We start from the raw sequence: 24787 nt of genomic DNA, 5'->3' as shown, positions 1-24787 counted from the left end.
CATAGTTGAACACTAGTAATCCGGAAAACATAAGTCTTTTTGATTCAAGTTTAATTAAAATTATACTATTTTTTTACGACCACATAACTCTTAACACTCCGCTCTCAAGTCTGCTTGACAGCGCTGACAGGCACTTGCTCAAAATTGCGTGAAAGGAAATATAAGTATGCTTCGGTACACTTGGCCCGTTCTTAATTCGATAAAAAATTTGAACCTCTGGATAAATGAGGCTTAGTATGATTTGGTTTATTCTTGTAATATAATTTTGAAAAAAACCGAATCATTTGCAACTTCGACCCACACTAGCAATACTTTACACACAAGTACATTTTGAACTTAATGATCTACGGTAGCCATGTATTAAGCTTTATTTCACTTTTTGCTGGCATATTGTGGTTTAACATTTTCCTGTTTCCTTTGCCAACATTCACTTTCCTAATCATTCTATATTCAATGGCCGCAGGTATCCACAATAACCGTTAACACCTGACAAAGAATACCTTTTAGTTTTGATTTGACATATATAATACTATTTTTTAGCTTTGTACTTCAAGTTAAACTTATGCCTTAATGTTAGAAATGGACATACAACAATTTAGTGTCTTCTTCAAGCCCTTTTACATAAATAATCGAGTAAAACAGTGTAATTGTTACTGTAATTAATTGTTTAATCTTATTTTATTATTACATTTCGCCTTACGGTGTCAAAAAGATCATTTAAAAATAATTATCTTTTTAAGATTAATAATATTTTTTTTTAAGAAAACATAAAATTTCAAATAATGTCTTTAAGTGTTGTTGCACGGTCGTTGAACTGTCAAATAGGGTTATCATGATAATTTTAATATTACATCACATCATTAATGTTTCTATAATCGTAAAAAACTCTGTTTGATAAACAAAAAAATGTGTGTAATTCATACTTGTTTTTTAATATTGAAGGTCAATTGACACTTAAATAGTGAAGCATTGGTATACCGCAATTGGTAGAATTCTTTACCTAAAAAGCTTTTTTATCAACCATTCTGTGCTTAACTTAGAAAGTTGACTCGGTCATAATTGTATGATGAGATGCGTTACAGAACTCGACAGTATTTCTAGCCGGTGTCGTTTCTTCAATACCTTCCTAATGCACTATGCGTGTTCCTTTGTTATACTCATACACTTTAAAACTACATAAAGAAACGAAACGATCGCAACTTACACAGACTACATACAAGTATGAAGATATGAAGGTACGACACAATAAAGGGTGAGCAATGTCACCCGAGGCCATGAGATTAATCGACGTAAAAGCGTTCCAAGATCATTCGACGAGTTCATCGACCGCCGTGTGAAAATGTTGCCTCGTAAATAAATAATTCACAAGGCTAGTGTTCTCTCGGAGCACGTGGTAGCGGGGCACGTGTGTAGGTACATACGTAAACATTTACATTACATAACCGGCTCGTCATCGGCCGTGTATTCAGAGCGAAATGCTGGCTTTATTACGATTGCCTTCAGCCGAGATTGCCGCATAATCACGATTAGTTTGAACGTGCTGCGCTTGCCCTATTTACATTTCTCTGTGCGGACCAAGTGAACACCACAATCAATTCTCAGCGGCTCGGCTACTACTGGATCGTTTGATGTATGTTTTTCGAAAGAGTGCACTTAGATGCTACATTAACACCGGTTTAAACAAACTTTTATTTGTCAATTTTGGTTTTAAATTTATAGGCTCAGCTATGCGACATGAAGATATTTATCGCTAAGACTTGTTAATTATAATTCAGAATTTAGTAGTATTATAAAAACTGTTAACTTACATACCATTTGCATTAACATCAAACTTAATTTCACGTGTATTTATTTTTTTTTTAAATTAAATGAATTTTTTTATTGTTTCTCAAATTTTTACATCAATAAATGACTATGAGACAACTCCCGTAAGTAGTCAAGAGACACTTGTGTATTTGGGAATAGTATTCAGTAGATGTATACTTTAGAATCAGTTATGCGAACTAATACATTCTTTTTTGCTACGCGTTATTTCAATGTTTTCATGAATTGATTTTGTTAAACATGAAATGTTTCAATGATTCCTACTTTTGATGTTTTCATCAAAAGTATCTATGTGTTTACAGTCGCACTATAATGGCGTTAGTTATTGTCAACATAACAAAAAAGGTAATTTAGCACTGCTACGACCTAAAATCCCTAGACGGTTCTCTTTCCGCAAAAACCCTAGTAACTTGCACAGAGTAACTAAGACAATAGTGGACTAGGTATATTGTTATAAAATCACCCAATTTTCTTACAGTAATGATTTATTACCCTAACTTTATAAACGCCGACTCTAAAGAGATTACTAGGATTAACTAAGTAGGCAAAGATATGAATGAGATGAAAACGGAATGAAAAAAGATTTCACAGGCACGTGCATCTGTGTGTGTATTTACGTAAAATAGAAGGTTTCGCGTAAAGACAAGTGTGGTTCAGTTTATTGAATGTCTTTATAGGCCACCTGTTACGCGGGTCGGTGGAAGAAACAGCTGATCGAGCTCGGCGAATTATTATTATTGCTGAACCCGTCTCGGTTTATTTATTTGTGACGGCGAATGAGGTGCTACGGACGAGGAACGACTTTCCCCGATTTCAATTCCGAGAATAGAGTCGCATCAGTGATCGTTAATTTCGATCACAAAACAATTCAAATTAGGACTAGTTTAGCTGTTAAAACTATTATTTACTGTCAAAAAATGCTCCCACATGTAATGTTATCGAGTACATAATCAAATTTCAGCATAATTTTGGATGGAAATAATTTCAGTAGAAGTCAAATTTTAAAGCATCAAGTAAATATATATCAAGATTGTAAAAACCCAAAACTTAAAGCAAATTCCAAGACATATTAACCAACATAATTCGACGCGAACGTGTTGTCATTTGAGGAGAAAAAACACGGCATCGTTCGACAATGATGAGCGCAGGCAATGCTGGCAAAATGACTAACCGTAATTACTGGGTATACCTTCACAAATGACATGTTTCAAGCTCAAATAACAAATAAATGCCTTGGGCCTTGGCTTATATGCAACCACGATTCTTAGTATACTTAGCAATCATTCTATGGCACAGAATCACCTGCGCGGTTATGTTTTAGTATCTCTTTATTGTTTGGTATTTGATTTCATAAATATTTTGTTATCACGTATAGTAACTAAATCTAACATCTAACTAAAAGTAACATCATCATCATCATGGTAAGCTTTATCCACTCATAGATGTCAAATAGGCGTGGTCATGTTCTCCGACAGTAAGTTTAAACTAATATTAGCTTGTGTAACTTGAGAAAGCTGTTAAAAATCGTAAAGATTTTAGAGTCTAGTGGTTACCAACGTACCAATAAGGAACGTTATATTAAAATCGCAAGAAGTTGCGTAGAATCAAAACAAAACCATACAACTAAAAAAACGCATTCAAGGGAACAATGTGACTGACTGTCCAATTAAACGGAACTCGCACACGTCATCAAAAGGTGTTTCCCGAAGAACGCATACACACACACGCATAATCAGCTGACTGCTCCGATTTTAACCCACACTGAGGCGACTGTTAGAGAACATAAATAATGACTGCCCACCTAAATAGCTATACGTAACACATCGTATAATTTGTTTTAAACGGCCACCCGACCCAAGAATGTGCTATACGCCAGTTTTCTCCACTCACATTAATTTTAATACGACTACATAGAGTCGATTTAAACAAAATTGTTGTCGGTTAGGACACTCTGCGTCGGAGCATATGGAGCGTGAGATCGCATTAAATAATCAGTTTCTCATAAACACAATAAGCACGCACACGCCGATAACAGAGCTGAACGTTGATAATAACAAGGTACAATTTCTAAAGTGATTCCACAAGTTGGATGCGACGTTTCATAATTGCATTCAAACTAAAGAAAGATTTGTATATCTGTTGTAGTAATCTCATAGAAGATAAAACGAGAAGATTTTACACAAATGTTTATTGAAAGTGCATCGTAGAGGTGATAGTAGTTTTTAATATGAGATATAATTGTGAATACGTTTCTCCTGGCGAGGCTGAGTTGTGGCCGAAAAATGACAATAGGTTTATGTGGTCCGAAATTAAGTGCATTAATCAGGATAGAACGAAATGGCGAAGCAGTGTGGACGCCACAGTAAGGGTTAAAAGTCAATAACTCAAGGAACGCAATACATTGGTCATGCTCTCGATCTAGGAATACAGAACGAGCAAAATTTACTTTATATTTTGGCATACAAAACTTAAACTATGGAGACAGTAAGTTTTAAAATATTTAGGCTAACAGAGCATTATTGTTAACTTTGTATCTATTGAGATTTGTGATAAAATGAAATAAAACTTGAAATAATAATTTTCACTACATGTAGGGGTAAAGACTTACAAATTAATTTCCACCAACTTAAAGAATTAACAGACAATTGAAACATAAACAACCTCATATTCAAAATTATAATCTTGTTAAAATGTCATAAAATAGGTCAAGTATTTGAACACCCACCCAATACCCATAGAGTGGAATCGAAGCGAGAGAATACGCCTACATTTTACCGACGGCAAACGGCGACCGCTTAAGTGAAAACCTTAAAACTGCAAAATTTTAAGTTGAATGCTGTTATTGATGAAAAAGATGAATGTAAATATTTCATTAAATGTAGTTCATTATAAAATTTAACTGTTCTATGATAATCACTTAATAAATCACTTTATAATGATAGAATTATAATTAAGAATGTTCTTACTTATACGTTTTGAAAAGACCAAACTTTCCAACAGTCATTGGTCATATGATAATAAAAACAAACATCTAGTCACACTGCCGCAAAATAGAATCTACGAGTATTGAGCCCACGCACACACGCAAATAAGCGGTCGGATGTCACCCACACAGTCGTCGAACGACCTTATAGGCACACTCACAGTCGCAATTCTACACTAGATAAGAATCGTCCCATTTTATTACATTCAAGACCTAAAGAGTCGGCGATACTTACTGTGTTCGCAGGCAGCCTTCTGATTACAGCCGTCTTGAATTATCTTCTGCACACTGTTTAATACGCAGAGCCTTTTACACTTACACACACAGAGGACAGTTCACTTCGTCTAACGATTTCCCGTCTGATATTAAAAATAACAGTTAAAGAAGACGGTAAACTGAAACGCGGCGCGACTGAAGAAAAGGACAGTAAGCAGGATAAAATGGAATACTTTGGTTGTACTGAAATACGCTCGATTGCAGTAGCGGTGCGCGCGTTTCAGTTGGCGCACAACGACTGGCGCAGACAAGGCGCGCGGTGCGACGCAGCGGGCGGGCGAACGAGCGATTTCACCGCTGATATTGCGACGGCACGTTGCTTGGAGCCCGACCCATATTATGTATAGCTGTGCATGGCTACTCTTTAAGAGAAAACGCGCTGGCAATATTATAGAAACGCTTCAATTGAGTAAAATGTTTGGTATATCAATTACAACAAATTGTTAATCTCGACGGAAATAAACATAACGCACGACATTTTCAACAAAATAAATAATAGCATGCCATAGCAATAATTTATAAGATAATTTTTAATTTAAATAATATTTAGAATACAATTGAACTGAACTAAAGATTCAACTTCATAGCCCAACAACGAAGCTAAAATTTCGATGTGCTATTATGTCCGGCAAGTGTATAAACACTTGAAGTAAAATACAGTACCAAAAAGCGCTATATCAAGCGCAGAAACTGTCTTTGTTAAAATAAATGTAACCGTAAATCTAGTGCTAAAAGCGCTTAGTAGGTAACATTGAAGCGAGGGCAAACGCGCCGAGCGGGGGGAGGGGAGGGGGTTCTCTACCAGCGAACCGACCGACACTCTAAAGTCTAACTCGACCAGTTAGTTATTTGTTCGTGCACACTAGCCTTTTGTAACAAACATTGCAAATCAGCTTAGTTCTGGTATGGCTTTAATCATATATTGTGACTTTTATTAAATCTACACTAACACGAAGCTATGCCCCGCATACCTACAACAGCATTATCACGCAACGCCATACCTATTCAACAAATATACTAGATATGTAGGTAATATTCAATAAATTACAGAATATTTATTAAGGAGTCATAAGCTTAATGCCAACTGACTTACTCCTGAAAAAATTGCATATTGCATCTCCTTACAATAGCATTTTCGTTTATTCAGAATGGAATCAAGATTGCTATAAACACTAAGCCACGAAGAAGCCAAATTATATGTCGTTAGGATTTACACGAATGTTATTGCCAGTTCACTCATTACTATTCTATGCACAATGCACATATTGACGTTATATAGAGATGCATTGATTAGCTTATTCAAATGCGTGAGCAAGTGTGAAAGCTAGGATTTAATTGGGCAGTATTGATCGGATTGGCCGCGTGTTATAATGTATCAGTATAATGCTATGCATCTCATTACTGTGGCGGCCCAAACAATAATAGCCTATTGGGAATACTGGTCACTTGTTTATACGCTCTAAATACATTTAATCTATATTGAATCAAAATTTTATAAAGAAATAAATAGGTAGATTATTATTTTCATAGATATGGTTCACTGGAGGACTGATTTTATTTAATACTTGCTAGAGATCTAGGATTTCGCCGAAACGCCGTTTCTTTTCCTTCTTTTCTTCGCTAAAAGAATTTACGTCTGTGTTGGTCACGTTCTGTTTAGATTACCATAGTGTGGTTTAAACTAATGTCGTCAAACGATCAGATTTTTTTTCATGAATTCATTACTTATTGATTAATATGAAAATAATACTGAATTTTAAGTGTAATTGGGTTGCATCACCATCCATTCTGCCTAATCTCAGACACGTATTTCTGCTTAGTTAGTAATCCGTTCATTTAATAGTAGTAAATATGACACTTTCATTGAAGTCTACAACGTACCTTATAAAAAAAATATTGACACTAAAAGTGCGTAGCATAAGTTAAGAGCAACCCAGTTAACAGTTTCTTAATCTGCTATCTTATCCACTTCGAGTCTAAAATTAATTCAAAGCTATTTAAATAAACTTAGGGAAAATAGCGATATTTTAAGCCAATAAATAAAGTATGTAAAAGGAATTGCCGCTGCGCGCGAGGATTTATCATTAATTTTTGATATAGAAACCAGTTTCGTTAAGTGGCGGGCGAGCGAGTCGATGGGATCGCAAAGCAAAATAAAAGAAATATGTTTTAGTAGGTTAGCGAGCTTGTTTACGATCGGATTCCTACGATCCAATTATGTTGCCATTAGTTACATAAGGTTTTGTGCGCGCTCTAATTAGACAATTTGTCTGGCCCAAACACCTTTATAATTTGGGAAATTTTTAACCAGTCTCAAGAAGCAACGTTTTGGTTCATTGTACATATTAATAGCTCAAGACTATACTTGTTTTTAAACTTGAAATGGACCCTGAGTGGACCGAAGGCTACATTTGAAATGTTAAGCGGGCCTCTGACGCCATCTGTCGGCCGTTCAGGGTAGCCCGGACCGGATACCAGACCAGTTTCACGACATCGAACACCTGCAAGTCGCCTTCGTTGGACCTATTGTACTAGCTTATATAAAATGCGTAACATTTTTATAGTAGAAATTGTTATCATTGAATTATGTAATAAGTTTTACTTAAACAGATAACTGTGTTAAATACTTCAATATAGAAATAATTAGTAATAATTTCCATCGTAATTTATTTTAAACTAAGGAACAGAATGTATGAGCCGTAATATTTTTTAATTATGTTTTTTTCGGGTTTTGACAGGACGATTTCCTCATGTTGGTCCTCGATCCTTAAATACTAAGGTAAGGTACATAGCAAAGAAAAAGTTCACAGAAAAATGGTATTGGTCACATGCGAACGCTCTACCTCAGGGTTGCACTCCTTAGGTAGCTAACGCTGCTTTCGAGGCACAGAATAGCATCATCCTTTAGAAAGAACTATGCAGATAAACAAAAATTCTCTCTAAACACAGGGACATGAACAAGATGCGATTATAACATTTAAAGTAAGATAACAGTCGGCGAACAGTTAACGAACAATAAAATTACGTAAGAACACGCAAGACGATGCATCTCGTCGCTCGACCCTGCCATACTTCTCGTTACTGACCCACATTACTACAATAATCACATTACGTTACACACACACTCGCATAATATTAGCATTTCCTTAAATGTTACCAATGCAAATACGGTTTTGCCTCAAAGTAATTCGCAAACAAGAGCAGCGAATTTAAATGCTAGTACATTTGGAATTTTCAATTAGAAGCAACACAAATGTAATTGCTGCTATGTAATAATACAAAGTACGTACACCCTTTGTACTTCCGTAAAATTAGTAAAAGTTGTTATAACGAGAACATTAATGAAATAATTTATAGTATGTTTTCAACTCCCAAAGAATTGCTTTCTTATTTAATATAATATTAATACAATTTAAATCTTATAGTAAATCGTTTTGCGGTTATTCTCCAACAGGTCCTTACATTTTAGTGTAATTTATATATGTATATGTACTTAGATATTACTTTACTTCAAGTATTTTTCCAACATAGTAATCAAATTACAGAAAAAGGGGTAGATAACGCCGGTTCGCATATTTTATCTACGTACCGGGAAATTTGCTAGAGGCGGTGTGAACGAAGAAGGTATGGTGGCGATAAATTTAATTTAGCTTGTTATTGTAGTAGTTTACATTTAGGGGAAATATAAGTGCTCCATCATAGAGATCTCATAAATTTTACGCTTGGTGAAAACTTTAACTAATTATCTTTGATTAGAACGCGTTGAATTATATTTGGTTTTATTAACACAATGTTAATTACTTTATGTTAATACGTGTGCTTAATTCGATTCTGTAGAGAATAAAATTGTGCGGAATTTAAAGGTAAATTGTTACCATAAATGAAGCGTTGCTACCCAGATCAGCATAATTGGTATTGGACATATATCGACGGTTGTGTTGTTTTTATTAATGCTTTTATCGACATAAGAAACGTAAACGTTATGATTAATTAGGCAATACTGAGGACATTGACCTTTATAACTTGCAGATGATAGTCAAAAGATAAAAAATAACAGGGACACCTAGCGGCATGCGGCGCCGTAACCAAACACGTGACAATATTATTTATAGCAGACAAGTGACGAACTCTGAATGAGCATTTCTTTTCGTGATGAGAGAAATGGGCGTGTGTGCGTGTCCCGGTGTCGATGTAGGCCACTGTCAAGGTCGAATGTTTAATATAAAGTCTGGCGTCGGGACATTAAAATGGTCGGTCCCTCCCTGAGACCCCCTTTTATCCCCAAGTCGGGTGGCGGTCGCAATCGTTGCACTCGTTATTTATTATCTGAAGGCATCCCCCGCTCGGTGAATGCCTCCAGTCTTACGCTATACAGGCGCTTATATAAAAATGCAGCGGGTACAATAGAGGCAGCTTATCAGAGCCGGTCGTATTGTAGTGCGAGAGACAAACAGCTGATGCGATAAAATTACAACGTCCCTGACCTATTCCGCATGTGACGAAACAAAAAAATTAGTATGTTATAAATGTGGGCGTAGCTGTTATCAAGTACGTAAGGTAAATAACCACAGATTAGTTAATTATTATAAGGATAAACTTTACTCATTTAAAACCAAAGCGACTATAGATATAAACTATTTGATCAGACTACACTAAAATAAGATCTCAAAGCAGTGATTTCTATACACAAAATTGGATTGATTTTCTTTCTATCTGATAAGTTTATCGCTTGATGAATCCGTTACGTGTTCGTCAATCTCTGTTTAGCTAGTGACTAAGAGATAGAGTACATTGAAATGGATGAGATCCGCCTAACAGTTTCTACAGTAAATAATTCTTATTATTATTTTGTAAAGATCTTGCAACCTTGAGTTACGTAAACACAGTCAAATCTGAGATTGTGAATCGATGAAACGCAAAACGTGCTTCCGAGAAACTTAGAACTCTCACTTTCACAAGAAAGACTTGGTACTTGCATCTGAACAAGTTCACTACAAACACACGAAGCTCATTCAACTAATACACAACGAATTAGCATTGACATTCACCTACAAAGCAACTATATAATTGTTTAAGTTAACACGCTATACAATCGTAGATGAGAATAGACTGCAAATAAAAGTATGAAACATCCAAAAGATAAGGTCGCATAATTAGAGTCATCTCTAACAGGGATTCCCCCTTGGACATCTGCCAACAGGAAGGAGTTATCTTATTAATGAAACGTACAACAACCGCATCTATCAAAATACAAATGCAATGGAATTAGTTAAACAGCGTGACTGTAATAAAATATAACAATTTAGAGGGACTACCGAATTCAGTTAAAACAATCAGTTACACTATTAAGTTAGCATATTACCCCAGTAAGGATACAGAAAAATCTACATTATTATCACTCAGAGATATTTTACATGTTGATTATAAGCGGTAGGTTTTTTTTTTAATTCTAAATCACTAAAAATAGCCGTTTAGATCAATGCTCGTGCTACATAATACACAGTCATTTAGAATAATCCTCAGGAGGATTAAAAAAATTAATTACGTCTGTCTTAGTCTATCATATAAGCTTATCCGTATATGCTGTGCATGAAGAATTCACGTTTGTTCGGCATGAAGTGAGGCTAGGTATGTTGCCGGCACGAACTAGTGAAGCCATAGTGCACACTACTTATAGTAGGTTAATCCAATTCGATTATCACAGCCGTGTTATGATGATCTTTTGAGTTATAGTAGTAATTTATACAAAAATAAAAGTTCATTTAAACTTTTTATAAAATTATAGTGAAATAGAATTTGTAAAAATTTAAATATTTATGATAAAAACATATTTTACTTAAAGCGTACCGGTATCACTTATCAGAAACAAGCAAATGCGCTTTTGTATTTAAATAGATAGATATGGATTTTGTGTTGGTGTTGCATAGGTTTGCATTATCAGCCCCGTCATCGGCTTTAGCGCCTGTATACTTACTAAGACTAGGTAAGGAAGGGGATTTACCCCGGGATCTCATATGTACCTTCCACTCTACCGTTCACCATAAGCTTCCCCAAGTTATCGGGACCCCTGCGTGCTATAGAAAGAAGCATAGGATGCTTTGGTAACACACTGAAGAAAGACGGGTTCTTACTTGCAATTGTTTCAGAATTTATAGTAATAATAAGATAATAGTATAGGAGGAGTTCCAAATAAGCTATTTATTACTGATTGGTAGGATAAACACTATTGTTGTGTTTCACGACAGTCAGATAGCGCTATTCGTCATGAAACGCGAGTTTCTTCTTCAGAACTTTTATCTTCCGAATAATTTATGTGTTGCATAGCTATTAGGTACTTTATCCATACATTGTGAAACAGACCCTTAGAGATAAAAAGTACCCAATATACTAAGTAGTATTAAATGTAAAATGCATAAGCATTAAATATTTTGTGATTCATGGTTATCGTAACATTGTCCTTCTTAAATTAAAACAAATGCGCGGGCATCTTATATAAACGATGTTTTTGTTTTAGCGTCTTTAGTTTACAGACTGTGGTAAGGCGCGCCTCATCGCAATCTGATGACATCATGGTACCAGCTTGAATCTAATACGAGTCAACAGTTCTATCGTTCCGTGCTGATATTGCAATGTGTAAAATATTGTTTGTACGTGGTCTTGGACAATAGGATTCTTCCTGGTAATAGTTGTTTTCTTCTTACTATCATTTAACGGTGTTTTATTGACATTTGTATCTTCACGTTTTAAAAATAAAGTCAATTAATAATAAAGTTTTTGTCAAATTTAATATATACACATTTTTTTAAACTAGATTGTATTATGGCCTAGAAAAATAAAGAAGTATTGTGTTTTCAACTTATATGAATTGAGAGAAATAAATATTTCAAGTAGCAATAAATCAATAACCAAACACCACTTGAAAGCACTTGTATTCTTTTCTTGAAAACTTGTTATGTTTTTGTCAAGATTGCCTAAGTATTAATAGACGACAAAGAGGTTAGCAAAGCTCTTATTACTATAAGAAAATATACAATTATATAAAATGTAAATACATATATTATAATTAAAAATGTAAAGGAAGATTTTTTTATGATTAATCCTAAGAGTGGGAGTCAAGACGTCATTAGACTTTTCAATTGTTGAGTTGAACAGAAACATAAGCTAAACGCCATACTCAGAATCGTTACTAAATTACCATATTTTATAGGAGGAAAAAATATAATCTTAATTCAAACGAACAGGGCAAGCTCAATTATGAAAGCAAATGCTTGAATGAGACTTTTTCAGCATTTGATTTGTGATATGGTGACCACAGTTAAATCTTTACCACAATAATAACAAAGCCGATGACACTAAATATGTAAACATTTAAGTACGGTTATAAAATATCTACTTAGTTCTTTATGAGTTTCAGATCAACTGACAACTGAAACCGCTGGTAAATATTATTAAATATATATATATGCAAAAAAGCAAATAGTAATTTGTTCTATGCCAATATGTTCTTGATTGATTGTTGTGACGTTACGTTGTCGGGGACATGGGGTCAATGTCGACATTACAATAACATAGAAGCAATTACATTATGACTATCATCGTTTAGCTAATGCTCTAACTGTACGAAGGTTAATAACCGCTTATCGAAATTTATAAAACGAATTACCTTGTCACATTTAATTAGTGTATTTCAACTGTTCTTTCTATTCATGTAAACATCAATTAAGATTCTAATAAATTGAGGTTTTCTTGGTGCCGGTAATTACTCCTCTTTTTTATTGCAATAACTACTGCAACAACTTTGTTTTTCTAAGTTAATCTAAGTGACCTTTCAATATTCGGGCAAAGCAAGTTTTGCATCATTTTTTACTGATAAGTACGTACTTATGTTATCTAAGCTTAAAGCGCCGCGAGAAACAGGCAGCGAGGTTACCATGATCGTCAAAGCAACTCTGATAGAATATAACATTTCAATACAAAGCAATAATGACAGGAAGGATAATTACAGTACATAATCAAAGTGTTCAATATGCCGATTTTTTGCCACGAATTATTTTCATATCTGCCAAAGTAATAACTAAGGTTCAATCATTCAAACTAATATAAATAAATGCTATTAACATGTAACAATTTAATTATGAAATGTGGTTAAAATATAAACAAGCAGGTGCATAAATTTCCTCGAAGTAAAAGCGCAATACATTGTTTAGGTTATGAAAATTCATAAACAAATGAGGTGGGGACGACCACCCGTAGTTCACCCTATTCTGCGGAGATCTATAAAACCTTCCCTTTTACGACGCTACCAGCACACGAACATTAGAAATAAGAGGCATTCTAAAACAATAACGATATGGGGAAGGATCCTTTTTGTCATAAACGGGATCATACACCTGACTTATATTGCATGTCCCTTTATCGACCTGTCCAAACTTTATTAACCGCCGTTTAATGTATGTGTGTATTCGAAAGTTCGAGGTCTAAAGAGGAAAACAACCGAGATGGAAAATTTTAATACAAGTGAATGTCGCTTGAAGATTGCTTTTTATTCCAATGATACAGGTGACGTTTATAAACCTTATTAAATAAAGGGCCCACAAGCACAAGGGTACTTTAACTAGGTGCTGCTGAGAATCAATGAGGCATAAAACATAGTTGCATAATTAATTTAATGTAGAAAAGTTACTCATAGTCATGTTTCTTATACAGTTTTTTCCGCTCGTATGTATGTATGTATTGTATGCGTATAGCCACATCTGAGTAGACTCTCATGTCTCAAAGATGACTTTTTTATAAGACCCAAAAAATTACAACGCTTCAGACTAAGAGCGAAATCTACAAATATCAATACATGTTATTTTTAAATTATTTAATGATGTAGGTTTGTAAGGATAATCCTGCCTCGTGCGCTTGTTTAAGTTCTCTAATTTTACGTCAAGTAAAAACTATTAAATTGACTTCGCAAGGGAAAAATATTACATTTTCTGAACTTTCTTCTAGACAGTTTTTGTGTAGTTAGTCTATATTTTACTCAAAATAAATGGTTTCATTTTCTTTTAACATAAATTGTCCCAATAAACAGTATTTTCCGTCCATGTACACTATACATGGGCTATAAGTATCGGTACAAGACGGGTCCGGTGCAACCTCGTTACCGGCGATCCGTTTTTACAACGCTATTAAAACGCCCACTCTCCACATGTAATTGGGGTAAAACTTTATATCAACATAAGTCTTATATTTCAACTAAGTTGGTTTTTAAATTAAAATATCTTTCGTGTTTTATGACACATTCAAAATTAGAAAAGCTAACAGGAAAAATGTTCAAAATAAAAATTGTTCATTATTGAAACTTCAATTACAAAATTCATGTGAACGCGTTAATAATTTTCAATATTTGACAAATTGCAATTCAAAATAAATGCACGCCCAACGTTTTATATGAAATAGCAAAATGTGAGAAGGCTTTATCTGTTTTGCGAGTTCAATTATTAAAATGCAAGTATAACGAGTGCCGACCGCATTTTGTTCGCGTACGGCCTCGCGGCGCATTATCGAAATCGGACCGCAATAATTACATTCGAGTTGAATGCGGCCACTCCATCCATCTGTCCGGACTAAAAAATATATACGCGCGATAAATTGGTATCAACGCCATTATTCGTTGGAAATGCAATTGTTGCAACTCTCTTTTGAAATATATTCACTAAGCTAAATTAATGTTGGATCTATATTGCCACTGTAAGGGATACAAAAATGTAGGTCTCGCGAGCGCAGTTGGGAGTTTGGGAGAACATTATGCAGCAGCCTTTATACAAAGTGAGATTTGTAATCTCGTGTCGGGTTTGTAAAGTAAAATTAAACACTTCACACATCTTTTATTTTTCGGCGAATAGAAAACTATTTTATAAATATAAATACGTGAAGAGATTTATTCCTCTCGTTCTAATAAAGCTACAAATTTTTACATATACGGCAATCTATTTTCACTTGGTCACTCTTTATCAGAAAATACAATATTAAAGCAGACTTTCCTTTAACAAAATACTGGTCGGACGAGTAACGTTCACATGTTATAATTTACGTCAGATAAAGTTGACACCGAGGTCAGCATAAACATTGACAATTTTATTGGCATAATCTCATTTGAGCATACACTTTATCCACGAAATTTAATAAACTCCGATACAGTCCAAAAAGAATATTGCTTCTAAGACGAATTATAAAGATACTTTAATGACTGTACAGTGTACATAGACGAACTCTGTATAAATTAGTACGTGTAGTTAGAGCTCACAAATTCAATAGAACGTTAGTCACGTACATTTCTGTGCACGATCGCGTGTATTTGACATTAGTGCCTTTTGTATCAGCCGCGTCGTTGCCGCGAGTTCCACACACTGGAAACTAATGGATACTTTTTTGTTGTAAATGTACCTACTAGAAAGAATAATTAAAACAATAAGTCGTATAACATAAGCCTTCCGATAACCGTAAACGCAGGTAAATTGAAAGTTGAAAAAAAAATAGTTAATATTTAATGACTTGAATGAAATGTTTAAATGTGATATTACAAACAAGTTCGACATAAAGAAGATAGTTCGCTAATAAATTTATGAATTTAATCCTTAAATATCTGAGCATATTCAAAATAACTTTATTTTAAATATACACACTTATACATAAAGGGGAGTTAGATCCTTAAATACATTTTCACGAAATAAAAGATCAGTCAATCGTTCCTCTTCAAAAACATTGTTAATTTTCCCTCTATTTAAATTGTTTATTTTCGCATACACGTCGCCTGATTACGACGTACAATGCTACCGTCACTCATTTGACTCTACCCCACTCAATCTAGTTTATTATGAACGTGCAGCTCACGGGCTTGCCTTTCATTTGCACATTTAGTTACACAAAATTCTTTTATGTCACAAGTTTCACGACGCATTAACTATTAAGTACGTAATTGTTTTTTCTAAACATTAACTATTTGAAGCAATAACAACGTTTATTTAATTGAAATTTTATTACTTAGTATTCTTAATTTAATTGAAAAACGCATTTTATGTTTTACAACAAGTTAAAAAAATCTCATCCTTTCAATCAAAGATAAGAGAGGTAGAGAAATAATTTTAACATTTCAAAGCATCTTTGGGGTGCAGTTGAGTTTGTGACACTAATGAATAGCATTGTAGGGACATTCTCAAAGCGCCCCTTCCGTCTCTAGGCCGAGTAATATTTTCCTTTGAGCCGTCATTCCGCTGACGTTGCGTAAATAAATAACCCGAATCAGAACCCCATCTTAAACTTACTAGGAATTTTCGCTAGAAATAATATGTTACATTGTTATTTAAACGTTTTTTTTACTGATAGGCAAATGTTCTTTCGGGATGGCTATTAAATGCCCATGGACATCAAATTTGTTGGTATATAAATACGCTCTTTATAAATGTTGTATTAATAGTTTTTAATTAATGCAAACCCTAAAAAATAATACAATTTGTATTAAATACTCAGTATTCAATATAAATGGAAAAATGAAACTCGAATAGCATATGTTAATACTACAATCCAGGGAAATTTTTAAAATTGTATCTTATCAAGCAAGTCAACCCTTCAAGAATTCATAAAGCAAAGTCCCGCAACTGTATCTTGAACGTTGACATCACTAAAAGAACGTAAAAACTTAACAGTGTCGTGCAAGGAAGGCGGGGTGGTTCTCCCGTAGGGTTGTCGCTCCCCTAGTCCCCGTAAATTCATTACAAAAAGCGACACATCGCAGCGCTCGCTTAAATAATTCCTCTCATTTGGTTCCCCCGGACCGCGAGACAATGCTAGCTCGTCTAACCGTATCAATCAACTTCAAAGCACTGTTCTATCTTTTTAGATACGATTTAGGGTTGACGTATAATCTTTGAAACCGTAGCGGCCCGAGGGGTAGCGGACGCGATTAAATACAAGCTATTACGAATGTTCATAATATTGTAAAATATACTATTAGTGATATTTAAGCGCTGTTAACTACAGAAAAACACACATTTTTAATTTGCTTTGAGTTTTGACTTTTATTAAAAAAAACGCGTTAAGCCAAATATACTTTACTTTTCCACTTTACCTACTATACTTTCTTCATATTAAGCTATTTCAAAAGGATGATTTCCGGCACAGTAGGAGGATCCTAAAACAACACCACACTTGGACTCGGGCCATTCACTCGCCCGCATTGAACCAACTGTGCTATTGAATATGAAGATATAAGCTTTATTGCTTCTTTACTTAGAATAATAAGGGTTTTTAAGCCGTATAACTTATTATAAACTCGAATACAAAAAACTTCATAACATTTTAATCATGTAGATCGCCTTTTGCAATAAAAACACAATAAGCGACAACCCTACGCTAGGGCTAGTGTTTGTCAATGACAATTCTTTTTATCGTTATGTATATAAAACACTGTCGACAGTCTCGCCTAGCCGCCGGCTGTGCCTCTCAAATGCACTCGTTCACTTTGATCTGCGCTTAATGAAATAGCTCTATGATATGCCATCACAAATATTTACTCTATAGGACATGTTATTATGTAATACCTATCTTATGAGCAGCGACAAAAAGAACATATCCACCGATATAACTATAATTCTAAATATTAATAGCGAAGACCTTTTACAAAGGTGAAGGATCTAGTTAGCTAACATTTAGTAAATGGTCCACAATTACATACCTAATACATACTACAGAAACCTGTTTATTATGTAGGAGGAACATTGTAAATAATTCAATTTTGTATTTAATGGGAGAGTACGGTCAAATAAATAACATAGAAAATGGATGGATTAAAAATGCAAAGTTACCAAACTATCAGTGGCATGCAACCGGCTTGCTAGCAGGTTGTCAAATTTTGAACACAATTAAGCTTAGCTTATTGTCAAGCGACGAGCGCGGGGGCGCAAACAGGCAAAATGAAGTGTCGGCGCAAATACACCGTGCCTCACTTGTTCTCGCGGCCACATGTGCTAATGAAAACACTCGTTGAAGACTACAATGTGGTGAGCAAATTAAGGCCATATTTAGATAAATTGAGCGGACGCATGTGTAAAGGGCCAACTATGGTGACTCGAATAATGATTTTATTATTTTTATCGTAATCGCAATAATCAAAAGGATTACTGGAGCCCACGTATAAAGGCTCCACTATCACGTGTAAATGTCGAGGCTTTTCAACTTTTTAACACCACGGGCCTAGTGAGATTGAAAAGGACGACACCATTTGAATTAGTGTTAGTGCACGTTAGTCTTAAATGCTACAGGTATTTGAAAAAATATAACACAGAGTGACTACATACTTGCACTACTTACAGTGTTGTGAGGAAATGTCTTATGTTAAATATCCTTTTTAGTAAATTAGTTTTAAATTATTAAAAGGATAAGTAAGGCTTAATCGTTATGTTAAATGATTGTGATGATGTCTTTGTGCAGAGAAAGTTAAAACAACTATTATCCTTATTGTCTTCAGAGGATCTTCTAATTAATCTTCCGGCATATAACTTCAACATTGAAATGTTTATATAGACACAAGTAAGTAGTAAGTATAAAGTAGCTTCGATAAACACATACAACAAGTAAAATCGGAATTTGTTGATTTAATCGACAACTTACCGAATCTTGGTCATGCGCGTTTGGTGTGGACGGCTGGCCAGGCCTCGGTGGAGGTGGATAACCCTGAAAAGATTGAAATTTACAGTTTTAATACGCAATTTAAATTAAAACAATTGTTTACAACCTGTTCGTTTTAGACTTAAGGCTATAAAAAATAAAAAAGTAAGTTAAGTTTTTTAGTTTTAGTTCAAATATCGTAAAAAAGGTTTTCCTCTAACAAAAAATCATAAGACTTCAATTTGGAAAAATATTTGTGAATAATTCGATCACTTCATGTGATTCAAATAGCCGTTAGGGTAAATTAGGAGCTTGTAAGTGACGACCGCCTACTGCAATGCATTACAATTCAGAAAGAATAACGCATTTATTTTTACCATTTCGTTTTTATAATACATACTCAATTGTAATCCAATTTTGAACGAGACATAATTGTTTAGAAAATACAGTGGAAGCTTAAATTCGGAGACATTTCTTATACCGCTTACGTCGTTAGTCAAATTTGACAAGTTATGCGCTGTGATTGTAACATTCAAGAGACCCGTGAAAATTTCTCGTACAAAACATCAATGTAAAACGTTTAATAAAACAATGAACACAATTTTTTACTACATGCAGGCCTTTAGTTTATCTTAATATATATATTTCTTGTGTGCGTGTGTATGTGACTGAACTCCTCCTAAACGACTCACTGGACCGATTTAGACGAAATTTTTTGTGTGTGTTCAAGGGGATCTGGGAATGGTTTAGATTCACAATTTTGTCCGCTGGACAATGTTTTTTTAATTAATTTTCAATTTATTAGTTGTTGTTGATTTTGGAATGTTTTACATTGGATCCGACAGACGGCGCTACCATCGCAGTGTCAAATTTTAAATAATACTCGAATTTTAATATTAGTCTGTCCCGAAATTTAAAAGAAAGTTTTGTTATCATTGTGTTATATCGTGTGTGAACATCTGCTGGATCGTTAGATATTGTCATAACATTTGAATAATAATTTTCATCAAAATGGCTTATTAAAAATTGAAATTTTGAAATTAAAGACGTGTAGACAGGACAACGTCTGTCGGATCCGCTAGTTTATTTATAAAAAGCTTGCCAACGCTTGGCACATTGTTACAATCACAAAATACTATTTTTAATGTGACAAGCACTTATAGGCAAACATGACATACACGAAGAGATCTAAAATTAAACAAAACAACTATTTGACACAACAAAGAATTACTAAAAAAAAAATAAACTTAAGAAACTAAACGAAACCGATTTCAATGTGTAAGGTGAGCAACTATGGATATCCAGACCTAGCTCGTTTATCAAAATGCTTAGCTATTAGCATTGATTCTGCAGTTTAAATATTTTTATTATCTACTTCCAAACTACATTAATAACAGCCTAGAGATACTGATTTATGTGCTTTGTCAATATTGTAACGTAAAATTGCATAAAGTTTATATCTTTTATCACTAGTTTTAACATTTATGAGTTTAATAGACAAGTTTAAGGAATAGTTTCAAACGGCACTTATAAGAATCTCACAAAAGACTAAGCCTTAATTATCGATGTTAAAAACTTGTCCGGCCCGAGTGCAAAGTTATATTCACAACTCTTCCTTCGCCAACTTTATAAGACTTTCGACGTTTACAAAGGCGATATCTTTTAATTCCACTTTCGAGAATCTTTTTGAAACTGAACGCGAATCGAATAAAGTCGAAAATCGATTCGAATTTTAAAATTCCACTGGCGTAAATATTGTACAAGCCCGCAATTACGAAGTTGAATAAGCAAAATAAGTAATACTTTGTAGCCGGTCGTTTGTGCATGTTGGTTACTCTATGCGCTTTGTGAATAAAAAAATTTAAAATGGAAATTGTTTGATTGGTAGCATTGTATGTTCTTTGAAGCCACATAAGTGTTTTGACCACGTTTGTACAACGGTAAAATATTGTATTATGTCACCTGGGGTTTTCTTCATTGTTCATTATTATTATAGGTAGCATAGAAAATACAAACTACGAAAAAAATTTAAATTGGTCCTTCTTGCATTTTGGGTATAAGAAATAAATCACATAAATAAAAATAGACTGCGATATCTGTAGCATCAAACTATAATATACCTATTTAATTTAAAGACCTGTTCATCACTTAGCAAAAATTTATCGAAACACCTTCATCGTAAAACAATAAAACTGTAGCATGAAAAAAATGAAATACTACCTACTTAATTGCAAATGGCATAACCTTCAAAATTCGTAATTACATATACATTTATTGAATAAGTAAGATTCGAAGCAAATCTATAATTAGATTCACCTTGGGTATAAATATAAACTTGCATATAAATAGATTTAGGCATGAGTATGACGTGAACGTTTTATTAGTTTTATCGCTATGATGAATAACAATGCTATGCTACGATTATCTATGTAAATATTTAGTTATGACGGAGCACCACATAACTGATCAACTAATTGATAAATTATATTCCGAGTATTTTTTTTTAAAAAAGTCACGGCAGAACTACTCAAATGACTAGAAACAATTACAGAATTTTCTTTAATAAGACTGCTTCATATATAATATAATACAATTTCTAAATCATTTTAGAAACGATGACCAGCTTTAAAACTATTTATGTCATTAAAAGTTAAAAACATTTCAATTCACAGTACAAATTACAACTCGAATTTAAAGCTAGCATTAGAACAATAAATAACACGAAACCCATTCATAAACTGAGAATAAAATCATGACAGACCAAAGGCGAGCGGGAGCTTTTCAGTAACAAATTCAAATGTATTATTTTGCGAGGTTCGCAAAAGGGAGAGAGCGTTATAATTTATCCGGCACGGCAATTCCCGACAACCCCCACGTAGCTAGACTACATTCTACAGCGCCATAGTCAGCGCTCCGACTTCCAAGCCGGGCTAAAGTTGCCGGAATCTACAACATTTCGCAGTTTGTTACACTATCCGCCATCCGCTATTCCACCCCGCGCCACTCTACGTAGCTCCTTAAACAAAGACAACTCCTCGACAGCGAATACGAGTTCCGACTCAATGACGAGATTAAATCGAGTAAAAGTTGTTTAATGAAAGAGCGATCGCAACTCGACTGCCGTATAAAGGAAACTCATTATCGTCGGGCAAATTCAAAATAGTCTTTCACGTCCGACCGCATTCAACGTTCAATTTATGTTTTCAATAATGTGTTTTTTGAATGGTGAATTAAAAAGTTCTGCATAGAACATAGAGCCACAGAACGCCATTTGACTACACGAGCCTTTGACAAACAACGTGTCTCTCAATAAAATAATGTCTAAAGTTTTTACTGACGAAGCGAGCGGGGGACTAGGGAATGACAAAGCTGTCGCACACAGCGAAGCATTCACTGTAGGGGAATATAAAACGGGCAGACCCAGGCCGCGGCGGCACACAATATCTTGTCAGTCTCTGTCCAGTACCTCGAGCAATCCAATTTAGACCGTTGTACATTCCGGACAACCAATGGCAGTGTGCTTACAATAATGTTGTGATAAAGAATAATTACATGAGTTATCGATACAAAATTAATTTAAATTGGATTTATTAGGATATTCGTAATAAAAGACCAGTGTAATTAATGTTGTTTCAGTGCTAGAGTCCAGTAAAATATAATTAGTGATTCCTCATTACCGCGCAGCATGGCCCCTCTGGACGTTCGTGCGTCTGCCGGCTTATGGTTATTAATAACGCTGCCCCCCGCACTCTCCCCTTCCGCCCCCCTATTCGCCCGCGTTGCTGCACGTCTGACATTTTAATTCCGGAGCCGTACCTACACATATACAGCCCTAATTGCTATCGATAAATATTTCATCGACAGTTTCAAATAAATAACATAATTAAATTATCCTAAACCCATCAAAACGTCATTAAGGGTACTTTAGCAATTATAATAAATTAAGGAAACATATTTCGTTTAATATCAGTACGAGCCTACAATATTAAAACATTCAATTGCTGCAACGTTCATAAAGTAATAGAGGCCGTAATAAGAGAGCCGTCGCGTCGGTTAGCTATACGTTTGGGAACGATAAAAACGTTTACAATAGCATCGAGCGAGGCCCATGAACATCACTAGCTACAAATGCTACAATGGCGGTCGGGCTCGAACGCAGGTCGAGCGCAACATGGCTGACTAGTAGGCGGTTCGAGCGACAGGGACGGAGCGAGAGCCGGGTATCTCCATCCCTCTTACACTCGCTCGCAACGCTTGCATCGATCTCCGCTCGCTGTACTCGCCCCCAGCACCAGAAAGGCGGAACTAACAAAATTACAAAGCGCTTTCGAGCCGCTAATCATAAAATAAGATACGACGTTTCATTTCGACCGTACGACTCTCGAGCGATCACGATGCTGGAATGGTCCTCGACTCTCAAAATTCTCCACTGACATTGTAGTGTATTAACCGCCCGAGCCGCTCTGAGTTTTATTCCACCTCAGATAGATTTTAGATTTGTTTCTCTTTATTGCCCAATTTTAAGGTATATTCTTGGGTAACGTGCTAACCATATAAGGTAGCAACAAAAGCAAAATATCTTATAGATCACTAGCGCACAATACACAATGCGAGATTAGGATTAATAATAACTCCGTTATAATGGAATTTTTAATATCATTTTAAAAATTACATGCAGAATGACAACAGATGATAACTCAACTTCTCAGAAACTGCAATTATGACAAGTTTAGTTTGACATGTATTTAGTCAAAGGCCCCACCCAGCATCGCTCTTCTTCGCCTATTTCATGGCATGAGTGACGTTTAATTTTTGCACCCCAGGACATGACGTGACGCGTTTATTAAATATGGGTTTTTGCTTGGCATTTTATCAGCGTGGAATTAAAAAAAAAAGATGCCTATATATAGTTTAATTTTGTAATATTAATATTAGTTACGAAGACGACTTAATCATCAACGTTCAGTTGTATCAATTATCAACTGATAGCTGTATTTTTTGTTTGTTTAGAATGGGCAAGAGTCTCATCTGATGTTAAATAATAGCGCAGCCCACGGAAATTCACTGCCAGAGGGCCCAACGAGTGCGTTGTCGGCCGGTTGTTTTGATAAATGTCAACATATGATAAATTAATAATTTTAACCTGAATGACTAACTCGAAGTCATTTATATGAATAAATGTACGCTATATATCACGACTTAAAATCTTTTCTAAAAGCAAAGCTGCTAAAACTCCAAACACCCCGTTAAAATGTGTCAAAGGTAAGTGATATAACATCCTTCAACATTCTAAAACGTGAAAACGACGCCAGTCCTATTCAATGTTTTAGGCCAATATATGCAGTATTTAATGAATATGAAAGAGCCTGCAGGATGCAGAATTCATGTTAAATTTTTGTGTGGACGGTAACACGACGAGACGGAATGCAAATGTGCGCTAAGTCTCCATTATACTGTCGGTAGTACCGGCCACGTGTGCTCCTTACATATATGAGAGAAATATGTAAATCTACGGACGGAAGCGAGCCAAAAAGAGTCGACTTAACTGTAGGTAATACTAGTTTGTATACCTACATACCGATTCAGAAATCGGTAGATATGATAAGTTTTCATCTCTGAAAGAATAAGATTACCGACTACACAATAAACCTCAACAAACTCAAAGAAAAGTCAGAAAAAACATTAGCACAAACAACAAAAAGGGTAGTTTCCATAAAAACATTACGACCATAGAACACAAATAGTAATGTTGGGGCGATGGTAATTTAAAAAAATTGCTTACGCTGCTAGCAGTTTAACGGGGGCGATAACAGTAAAGTTCATAACGAAAGCATTCCGAGTTTCGTGGATTACTCGACCGTCCCATATTCGAGGTGCAATTTCGTTAACGCTACAGATTTCCATATAAAATAACGCGGCAATATTATGGTGTTCATAAATGAACGCAGTTTTCGTTATTTTATTTAATAGCATATGTAATTTCATCATAAAATAGCGGGCGGTATAACAACCGCTCGTTTGCATCAGTTTTTAGCTGAGTATTATACGAAA

The 24787-nt window shown here is 34.8% G+C and overlaps 1 protein-coding gene across 14 annotated transcripts in view; it reads right to left on the bottom strand.

The window, feature by feature from the left end:
- The window catches only part of LOC110994485 (trithorax group protein osa), a 71034-nt gene that overhangs the window by 25487 nt on the left and 20760 nt on the right, over nucleotides 1-24787 (bottom strand). For all 14 annotated transcript variants that reach the window (XM_022261135.2, XM_022261147.2, XM_022261144.2 and 11 more), the window contains exon 4: nucleotides 18740-18802. In XM_022261135.2, coding sequence (XP_022116827.2) covers nucleotides 18740-18802 — 63 coding nt within the window. The remainder of the gene's footprint in view (nucleotides 1-18739; nucleotides 18803-24787) is intronic.

Source organism: Pieris rapae, chromosome 14 (genome assembly GCF_905147795.1).
Source record: "Pieris rapae chromosome 14, ilPieRapa1.1, whole genome shotgun sequence".
Classification (NCBI taxonomy): domain Eukaryota; kingdom Metazoa; phylum Arthropoda; class Insecta; order Lepidoptera; family Pieridae; genus Pieris; species Pieris rapae.
This window is presented reverse-complemented; position numbering and strand designations above follow the sequence as displayed.